The 11,215-nt window shown below is 33.6% G+C and overlaps 1 protein-coding gene across 1 annotated transcript; it reads right to left on the bottom strand.

The window, feature by feature from the left end:
- Positions 1-272: 272 nt before the first annotated feature.
- On the bottom strand, positions 273-3,935 carry LOC114734895 (TMV resistance protein N-like). Its single transcript, XM_028922543.1, has 4 exons — positions 3,460-3,935; positions 1,791-2,829; positions 1,384-1,683; positions 273-1,277 (listed from the first exon to the last, which is right to left on the bottom strand). The coding sequence occupies exons 1-4, from the start codon at positions 3,933-3,935 to the stop codon at positions 273-275; spliced, it is 2,820 nt and encodes a 939-aa protein (XP_028778376.1).
- Between the last annotated feature and the right edge of the window lie 7,280 nt (positions 3,936-11,215).

Raw genomic sequence — 11,215 nt, forward strand, 5'->3', positions numbered from 1 at the left:
TAGATCCAAACCACTTTGGAACTTTTATTCCAGGGTAACAGACAGCACCGCCTTGGTTTGTGTACATCAATCGCTTCAATAAGAAATAAGTACTTTCCGTCACATGAGACAGAGAGCAGTTCTCCAATTTCAAGCAATCTCTCAGAAGTAGCAACTTCAATTGTGGTGCAAAAGGTATTGAAATGTCTACAATCTCCAATGATATGCAACCACTAGTGAAGACGGTTTCTGTGGATGGCGGCAGTTTTGGCAGAGAATGAAGTCTTGTACAATTAGTCAGCGTATATTTTTTGTAGATTTCGGAGATACTCGATACTAGCAGGCAGAGAACGAAGCCTTGTACAATTAGTCAAGCGTATTTCTTTTAGATTTGAGAGATACTTGATACTAGCAGGCAAGCTCACTACCATAGTTCCACTCAAATCCAGTGAAGACAATGAAGATAACGAGCCGATGCTTTCAGGGAGTTCACACAACTGTTTACAGCCACCAAGAAAAAGATCTCGAAGATTTTGGGGATAACTGGGTGAGGAACGGAGTGCTGACCCCAACGTTATTTCATCTGCCAACAATGGAGATTGAAGGAATTGTAGCGTCTTTAATGATGTGCAGCTGTTGGCATGTAATTCTTCAATGGATGGAGGAAGTCCCGGTAAAGATTGAAGGTATCTGCAACCGCTTACATCAAGAGAATGTAGCCTCGAGAGATGCTTGATATTGTCTGGAAGTTCCGTTAATGTGCATGAGCCTTTCAAAGAAAGTGATTCCAGATATCGCAAAGCATCAAATAAGCTATGGAGCTTTGATTTGTCAATCATTCCCGTGCAATAATCAAGATGAAGCTCCTCAAGAGATCTCATGCAACAAATGTCGTTAATGGGAAGATTCTTTAGTTTCAAACCATTAAGAGAGAGACTCTGAAGGTTCTCCATATGCCCCATTGAAAAGTCTATATTCTCGACTGGTGAGGTCCATAAATATAAAGAAGTAAGTTTGTCCGAAGAGAATGAAAATTCCTTGAGACCATCGCAGTCATCCACATCTAGTCGCGAGAGCGATTTTGATTGACTCTCCGTTTTCAAACTCTTTAGGTTTCTGCAAAGTGCAAGATTCACAGACTTCAATCTCGGAAGAGATAAAACGGATGGATGAAGATGGCATAAACTTTCACAGCTTTGAAGAACAACCCGTTCAAGTGTTTTAGCTGCTGACAAATCTGGCAACTCTATCAATTGTCCGGATCCCCAAAGGTCTATATTCCTTAAATTCACCAAGTCCTGCAACAATTAAAAAGAGAAATATTACATAGGAAACGAGAGTCTTAAATTTGAATCAAATTGTAAAAAAGAGAAAAATTATAAGACTCATATTTGTATGTTATACCTGCTTGCCATCCCATAGTTTTTGAAGGCGGCTACAGGGCATGTGAAGTTCAACTAGCTTCTCAGCACAGAATGACAATGGCAAAGACTTTAAAGGAAAATTGTCCCATCGAAGATACCGTAATGAATTAGGAAATGATTCAAGCATTGGAGGAAGATTCACAATACACGACCTCTCATGGTTGGATGAATAGAGTTCCAGAAACCTTAAATTTGGCATCTTTCCAAAGGCATCAGCACTGAATTGTAATTCCTTAATTTGAGACAAATCTAAACTTATGCCTTGAATTGCATCACTTCCCTGAACAACACAAAAGCCCAAAAGAAAATAAATAAATAGCTTTATATTAACAATTTCTTTTCATTCGTTTTCAAATGTTTAATTAGAAAGGTAAATATTTTTCTTACTAGATTATGTTTTAGAACGTCGACGATCTCATCGGAATTCCATAGTCGACTATGCCCTCCAGGATTCTTACAATCTTTGCGAACAATTTCAAAAGCCATTGATTGAATTAAATCATGCATCCATACCACACCATAACTAAGACTTATCAACGCCCTATCCACAAGTATTCCCAAACCAATGCCTGTGTGAAAGCCAAAGATCTCTAGCATTGCTTCTACATGTTGTCTAGTTTTACCTTTAAAAAAACAAGCAATGTCTAAAAATATCTCCTTCACTTCATCATCAAGTCCATCGTAGCTTAATTTTAACACAGCTTGAATATCTGGATGGGGTGTCCTTTCTAATTTCCTCAATGCACTTTCCCATACTTCTACAGTTCTGGAATAAAGGAATGAACCCAAAACGGTTAAGGCTAATGGAACGCCTTGGGCATAAGCAAGAGCTCTTTCAACTAGTTCTTTATATTCACGTTTAAAACCATCTTTGCGGAAGGCTTCACGGTTGAAAAGCTCACAGGACTTGTCGGAGCTCAATGCCTGGGCCGTATGTATTTCATCAACTCTTCCAATAAGCACATGCCGATCTCTACTTGTCAGGATGATTTTACTACCAGGTCCCAAATGAGGAACTTCACTTTCCAACTTATCTAAATGCATTGTGTTGCCAACATCATCAAGTACAATCAAAACTTTTCTACGATTGAGCCTCTCAAGAGATATATTCTTTGATAGTTCACTGAAAAGTTTGTCACGTACATATTCAAACCCATACTTTTCATACTTTTCTGTAAAATCTTCTAAGAAGCAGCAACTATCAAATTGAGAGCGGAGTTTGGCAAACACAACCTTAGCCATTGTTGTTTTGCCTATCCCGCCCATCCCCCAAATCCCAATTGTTGAGGATCTTTCTAGGAACGACTCAATACGATCCAAATTCTCATCAATTCCAACAATATTTTTTAATACACTTCCTGAGTACCCATGGTTCAATTTGTTGATGATGTCATTGACAATATTTTGAATGAGTTCTGCTTCATCCCTGCTATAAGAAAAAGAATTATGGAAGAAAATATTATTGTATCAAATGAAAATTAATTAAGAAATAATATATTAAATAAAGTGACAACTAATTGATGACAGTGTTTTTACATGATAAGATTATTTTTTTTAAAAAGTGACAAATTTCTTCATAGTTTTATCAAAATTGTGTGGATATTTTCCTCCATTTTTAAAATTATTAAGAAGTATTCATTCAAACATAAGAAATGTATACATAATTTACTCTCCTATATGAGTTATTTGTAATGACAATTAATTCAAAGAAAGGTTACATTGAAGAGTTAAAAAATCAACTTTCATCTGATAGGAGAAAAAAGGAAAAAAGAGCCCAAAAAAAAGAAAAATCAACCTTCAGGGCCAAGGTATCTAATTTTGAGATGACACTATTTAAACAATGTTTTTTTTCATGTAAACCCAATATGTCATATATACACGAGTATTGCAATGAACATGATCCAACATCATTACTCGCTACCAATTAATTAGTTGTCAGATAAGCTAATATGAAAAGAAAAAGCACTTTATATGAATATGAAGCCCAATCACAGGAATAAGTAAAAGTATGAAACTCTAATTCAGATACTTAGAGTTAGAGAATGAAGAGTGTGACCTGTAGTTGCGGGAGTCCCATCCTGCTAAATTCGCAATCTCAAAAAGTGCTTGTCTCCACTCCCTCACCTTCGTTGGTTTTTTCTCCAAATGTTCTAAGAATGCTCTCTCATAAGTTCCTTTCTGATTGCGCACATGAGATGGGTCGATTTCATAGAAGATAGGAACAACAATCTGTGCCTGCTTTTGTTTGCAGCGAAGGATCTGAAGGAGCTCATTCAAACACCATTTGGAGGACGCATAGTTTTGAGATAAGACCACCACAGAGATGGATGAATCCTGAATTGCTTCAATGAGTGATTGGGAGATGTCATCACCTTTTGGGAGCTTATGATCAATGTATGTCTCAATACCTTCGAGGCATAAGGCAGTATGGAGATGGTTGGTGAAGGATCTGCGAGTGTCCTCTCCTCTGAAACTCAGAAACACATCATATTTCCTGGAAGAGGAAGAAGATGATGAAGCTATAACAAACATGGTATTCTGATTACTCTCTCGGATCTCCCTGTGTCTTCTTTGCTGAGAAATGGCAAAAGTGAACTGATGATGGAGTATGTATGGCAGCGGATAGACTTTATTTACTTTTTCAAGTCTACAAAGGCAATGACACGGCAATGACACGGCAACTGATACTTCTACCGTTCTCACATTGGAATTAATAACAAATTTCAGTCCCATCCTACCCCCACCGCCTTTCTTTGAGCGACAAAAAGTAATTTTATTTTTATTTTTTAATTTTAGACAAAAGATCATGACAACATTGTCCCTCATATAGTCATATATACCATGAATCAAAAGGGAAGGTTGCACCTCCAATTGTAGGGTACATTGTGTCTGAATGGGTGTTACCTTCGTTTTTTTTTTTTTTCCGCATGTGAATGGTTGGCACGTAAAAGGTGACGTTGATGCTTCATGCCAGTTGCTCTGTTACTTCTCTGCAACTTCCCGCCACTTAAAGTATGATGGTAGGGTAATTGCTATTAGTATTTTTTATTTTTAATATAAGAGTTACTTAGATAATTTTGATATATTAAAAAATTTAAATAAATATTTAATTATAATATAACATGGCATGATTTTTCTAAAACATTTTTATAAACTATCAGATTATATACTAATTTATAATATAGATAAATTATTCTCAGAAAAAATGATAAATATGATAGGTGAAGTAGATTGAAATCTTATACTCCTCTGATCCTTAATATAAGACCTAATTATTGAGTTGATTTTGATCCTAAATATAAGATCTATTTATTATATTTATCAATTTTTTCTAAATTACCTTTCTGAATATTCCCTCAACCATAATCAAGTAAAATTGGGAGGATATTAAGGAAGATAATTATGGTGTTTTAGAAAAACCATGTTATATTTCTTATAATTAACTAACTTACCTAACTTTCTTAATTTAATTAAATTAGTTAAATAGATCTCAGAGAAGTATTTAAAATCAAATCTAACGCCCTCAAAGAAGTTAGGAGAGTAATTGCTAGTAATTATGTGGTCAATTTTGTTTCCAAGTGTGTTTAATGATAGGTTCTAATATTTGTTTTCTTTTTTTTGGGACCAAGCTAAAATATAGCATTATTCAGAATTCAAAGTCTTTGGCGGAATGCATGCGTTGGCCTTCATATTAAATTGGCCCATTTCCTCTCCAGAAAAGTTGTGCATAAAGGGAAGAATAAATGACCTTAAAACTTTAGCTTAGTTTGGATGTAAAGGAAAATAAAAAGAAAATAATATTCCGAAGGGAAATTCCAAAAAAAAAGAAGAAGAAGTAATTTTCTAATTATTTTTAGAAGTTTTGTTCATAGTATTTTCTCCCCTCATTTTTAGCAATTTTTTCTTGCATCCAAACCTAGCCTTGTTGTATTTGATCAGATAACATAAACTCTACATGGATATAAGAACTTGCATTGCAAAAAAATAGGGGAGTAGTAACGAAATTTAGTAATAAAAATTTTCGTCGCTTAATTATTGACGGATTATTGATAAATTCTGTCACTAAATTTTGGGACTTGAACTTGATACCCAAAAAGACCCCACTAGACGAACTTGTTGTTAGTAACTTTATATTTCTTTTTGTTAGTTGGGTTTGGGTACTAAATAGATTAATAAATATCAAGAATTAGTCATGATTCATTAGATGATGTCTGGATCTAATTTGAATTGAAGGAGTATTTTAATTCTAAATATAAGAATTTAATATATTTTATCTGTCAAATTTATAATTTCTTTTTATGCTTTTAATGTGGTAGTTTTCAATACAATTATTAAAGGAGTATTTAGGTAAATCAAACACATATTTTTTAAATAATAAACTTAATTCTATAAATTAATTACATAACTTTTATATTTAAAATTGGAGGGAGCATATGTTATTTTTCTGGGGCAAAGTAATTATGAAGTCAAGTCTTTGCAAGAATTACATCTGCATGTGAAAGCTTCCGCGTAACTAAGGTCCAATAAAATGAGTGGCCTACGCTGAAAAAGTTTACGATGATGCTCTCATGCCAATTGCTTTGCTATTTCACTGCAACTTTCTCTCCGACGGAATAATAATTACTCTCTGCAGCTTTCACCAAGTGATGGTAGGGTCAGACTTTTAATTGTCAGAGATGGTGGGGTCAATTGTGTTTGCAAACGCGTTAAAGTTCTCATTAATATGTGTTACTTTTTGGGCCAAAACAGCATCTGTTGTTTAGAACTCAATTCTCTGGCAGAATTGCAAGGTTGGCTTTCCATATTAAAACCAGAGCTTGAGGAAGCAGAAACCACTGCAGTTTGTTTCAAAGTGTAGAAAGAACAGTTTACACGCGCACTCTGGCAAAAGTGATGAGAAAGTGGGGTATGGCAGCGAAGACTTGACACACCTTTAATTCTTCAGACCCAAATCAACATCACTTGTGGCATAACTCCTAATACATGAAATTGGATGGATGGAACCGAAAGTGAATATGGTCAGCTGTTAAGAAGAAAGGACAAAATTATTAGTCAATTGATATGAAGTCAAAAGTCACTTTTTGTTGTGGAAAAACCATAAAGTCACTTTGATAAAGGAAGACTTGCATGCGTGATGAAAGGCTGGCACTCTGGCAGCTTCTAGGAAGGAAAGGTTTTGCATCTAATCATTTGATGAGCGAAAGTGGGTGCTATCATTTAGTGAATTACAACAGCAACTTGTTAATGTGTGATTTAAATATTAAAAAAATTATTTAAATTAGTTATTTATTAAAAGATGTATGTTAGTCTCATCTAATTATATATATGCATAACCATCACAACACATGGAAACTTCCTTGATATGTACAATCAATAAAGATATATAGTTAATAGGGAGAAGAATTATAAGGGAAAAAAATAAATTAAAATCTTATATTTAAAATCAAAATTAATTTATCAACTTGTTTCCGATTATAATGATTATTTCTTAGAAAGGTGAATGTATTTGAGGAACTGTATCACTGTTTTGCAAGAATGGATTTTGTTTTAATAATCACAAATCTAAATATCCCACATAAGCTTTAATCTGTAACTGTTTAACATTTGTAAACATTATTTCTTGTAAAAGTTTTATATGGTATATATAAAAGTAAATTTAAAAATAATCCTAGACATGATGGCTTTTCTTTTATGAGGAACCGTTGGCAAGTTGCTATGAAACTTCATAAGTTTCACGAACTATTTGAATTAATAACTACAAAAACGAAGACTTGTTAATGTGACAAATCCCACGGTTTACGGTGAGGAACAAAAAGTTAGCCGGCGTGTGAATGGGCTCACTTATGTTTAATAGGTAGAACATTGACCAGCGATCTAACTTTTGTGCTTTGGGCTAGGTTGTCATGTGAAGAAAATGAAGAAAATAAAAAGGATCCGCATGATGTTTGCTTTCTAAATTCTAAATGATTAATTGTCTCAGATTATTGACCGCAAAAGTAATGGCGCATTACCGTTATTATTTAATCATTATCTGTCATATACGGATCTTGCTGTGGGACAGGGGCTACCATTATTCATTAATCAAAGCATTAACCGGTCGGCTTTCTGATAATTGCTTTTCTCCAGCTTTTATTTTCTCCATAGAGCTATGCTTGTAACGATGCTCGCTAAGTGGCTTCGATTCATCGTAATTAGAGCTCAACGTCAAGTAAATTCTCAAAAGTGCGTTAAAAAAAAAAAAAAACAGAAGAAGCATTTTTCTTTACCAGCGTAAGAAAACTCATGAACTCATAGATGACACGACTCATGAATAGGGACTATGAGCCACGAAACTAAGCTTGCAACTGCAAGAGCCATATGTTATTCAGTTAATGCTCTATCTAAAGCTCTTTTCAGCAGGTCAGAACTCAGAAACGTTGCAAATTAACCAATTTACAAAATACAAGAAGGGTAAAAAACCATTTGCCTTGTTAACAAACACAGCATAGTTCAAACCGGAAACCGGTGAACCCGCTATTTGTCCAGTCTGGTTCACCCCTTGAACCGGGGAAAATCTAAACTGGTGGGGAACCGGTTAAACCGGTGCGACCCGGTCAAATCCCGGGTAACCGTTGGGTTTGGTGGGTTACTCGTTCACTTTGTGGGGGGAGAAAAAAACGCAGAGCTCAAAAAAAAAAAAGAAAGGGAGTCAGTGAGTCACTGGAAAAGAAAAGGAGAGGAGGAAGAGAAGGAAGTTTGAGAAGAAGAAAGAAGTACTCTGATGAGGATCTACGTAGCTAGAAAGCCGTGAATCAAGTACTCCAAGCAAAAGTTGATGAAGAAGTTCCATATTGGTTCAAACAAGAAAAATGCCTTGGTACTTAAAGTGAAGAAGCTAGATGAAAAAACTAGGTCCACTGCTCTAGAGAAAAGATTGACAGAGGTAAGGGTAACTATACAAAAGGCTAGATCAGAGAAGATGAACCAGGCAGATCGTGCAAATGCATATCAATACGCCCAGGAGAATAAAATGGGCTCTGGGCATGAAACTCAGGAAAAAAAGTTGTGGTTTTTTAATGTGAATCACGGAATTGGGAAGATAAACTCATGAAACAAGAAAAGAGGAAGGCTGAAGCAATGATGACTAATCTGTAGCTATGAGCCTATGACATGTCTTGCATCATTTTAGGTTTTTTAATTATTATTATTTTGGAAGTGCAGCACGTGATCTCTAATCTCTCCTCTTCTAATCCTTTACATAAAAATAAAATATTAATATGACACATTCTTCTATGAATATATTAGTTCTTTTGTAATATGTAATATTTTTATTATTTAATATGGTAATTTGTAAATATTATTTTATTTTTAATTAAAACCGGTTTAAATCCAGTTCAACCCCGATCTGATCCATTAACCTTTAACCCATTATCTTGACCGGTTTAGTGACCGATCCGGTTTTTTGTACATTGAGAAAATTTGAAGAACTAGTGTGAGTTCCTACACTCGATTTGAGGGTTTTGTTAGCGAGTGATTTGTAAATTTTTTTGTAAATGCTTTTTGAATTTAGGATTACATCCTAGTTCTGATAAGCACTCAAAACCTAACTTACACAAACTTCGTATACAAAAAGAAAATCATAACAAATTCAAGCGATCAACACTACGCAATTTACAGATTTGGAATTACTATTCAGGTTTCGATCCCCCTCCCCCAAAAAAAAACACACACACACCGGCAAGAATTAAAGAATAAGGAGAATGCTTCGCTTTCCAACTTTGTCTCAATTATGAATAGGTATTTGTTAATTGTTACTTGTTACCCCTCTAATCTTGAATATAAATTCTAATTAATTAATTTACACAAATTATTAATTAAGTTAGTAATTTGTTATTATATAAAAATTATGGATAAATTATGTGAAAGATAGAGAGAAAAACACGTGAAATTAATGAAAATAATACCGAAAAATACTCGGTGGTCAAGTTTTATTGCGTAATTTTGGTAACTGATATATTATATTTGGTGCTAAAAGGGTAAACTAGTTCTTTCATGGCCACAGCCGTAAAGAACAGGACTAGTTCTTCCATGTAACATCACCAAAATAAAAAGCAGTATGGCTTGGCATTGTCCTATTATTTCCATTTTAAATATAAAATTTAGATAGTTAATTTGTAAGTATTAAGAATTAAATAAATCATTTGTAAAAACATATATGTTAATTTTTCAAAAATATTTCACCTAATCAATCATTTACAATAAACTATCATAATAGACGAAAATTCTTTTTACATGCACAACCAAATAAGGATAATTAATTTGGGAAAAATTATAAATTTAGGAACTAGAACAAATTAATGTCTTATATTTAGAATTCAAAGTAAAACCATCAATTAGCTCTTATATTTAAAATCAGAGTAATTATTTTGTAAATGAATGTATTTGAGGAACATCTACTGTTTTGTAAGAATATTTTTTTTAATAACCATAAATCTAAATATCCCATAGAAGTCTCAATCTGAAACTGTTTTACATTTGTAAACATCATTGCTTGCAAGTGTTTTTATAGTATATATGAATAATTTTTTTAAAAAAAATGCTTCACATGATGGCTTTTGTCTTATGACGAAACCGTTGGCAAATTGCTCTGAAACTTCATGCAAGTTTCATGGACTATTTAATTTATTAACTACAAAAGCAAATACTTGTTAATATGGCAAATCACGCAGTTTACTTGTATGAACAAAAATGCAAGTTTCACTTATCAAGATATTGTTGGTTGAAATGGTAAGTAGTTTCACTTTCGTAAAAAGGAAAACAAAATTCAAATATTAAAAAGCATACTTGTTGAGAGAACTTTAATCTAAATACTCTCAACCTAACAAAGATTAGTCTCAAACCTAAAATAACTTGAGGATACTTTTGAGTTATAAAAAAAATGCAAGTTTCACTTTCATTAATGAAAAAAAAATCAAAAGTCACTTTGATAAAGGAAGACTCACGTTGAAGGGCTGGCAGCTTCCTGGAAGGGACGGTTTTGCATCACACCATTTGATTAGGGAAAATGGGTGTCATAATTTAGTGAATTACAAAAGCAACTTCGTGACGTCAGATTCAAATATGGTTTTAATTTTTAAATCATGACAGCTAATTGGGTGCTTTTTTTTGTCGGCCACAGAGAAGATAAAATGATGGGTAGGTTAAAATTTAAAATGCGTTTTAATGCTCCTTTAACGATTCTTCATGTTTATTGGAAGCCGACGAAGATGAAGAAGCTGCAACACCCAGGGTGCTATTCAAGGTTTTCTTCTTTGCGGTAAGGATGGAGTATGGCAACGAACGGACTTCTTCAGAGCCAATATAAGGCCCATTTATTACCACAATTACCATGTACTAAGAGATTAAAAAAGTTAAATAAACTGTTTTAAAGCATTATATTTATAGTGTTTTTCCAAACTAATTTGTCCTGTTATAAACTAACATACATAGTCTAATACTCTCTCCGTTCCTTATTATAAGAGACAAATAACTAAATTACGTTGATCAAAAAACAGTTAAAATTAGTTGAGGACAATTAATGTGTAAAAAGTATAATATTTTTTCCAACAATGCCCCCATTAATAAGGAGAGAGAGTATGAAAAAGAACAATTAAATTATTAAAAGAAAGAGAAGTGGGAAGGAGAGAGAGTATGAGTTGGAGACAAAATAAATAGGAGTAAAATAGGAAATCAACACAAAAAAATAGAGATAACTTTTAAGTGTTTCTTATATATGGGAACATGCCATAAGCATCAAATGTCTCTTATAATAAAGAACGGAGGGAGTAGTATAT

This window comes from Neltuma alba, unplaced genomic scaffold (assembly GCF_004799145.2).
Source record: "Neltuma alba isolate B1F8T4 unplaced genomic scaffold, ASM479914v2 tig00013156_pilon, whole genome shotgun sequence".
Lineage (NCBI taxonomy): Eukaryota > Viridiplantae > Streptophyta > Magnoliopsida > Fabales > Fabaceae > Neltuma > Neltuma alba.

Bases quoted from the DNA above. Each gene is read 5' to 3' on its own strand.
- LOC114734895 (XM_028922543.1), bottom strand. From the start codon at position 3,935: ATGTTTGTTATAGCTTCATCATCTTCTTCCTCTTCCAGGAAATATGAT. The intron at 1,684-1,790 runs GTAAGAAAAATA...TGTGTTGTTCAG, and splicing joins ACGTTCTAAAACATAATCTA to GGAAGTGATGCAATTCAAGG. The intron at 1,278-1,383 runs GTATAACATACA...TAATTGTTGCAG, and splicing joins AACTATGGGATGGCAAGCAG to GACTTGGTGAATTTAAGGAA.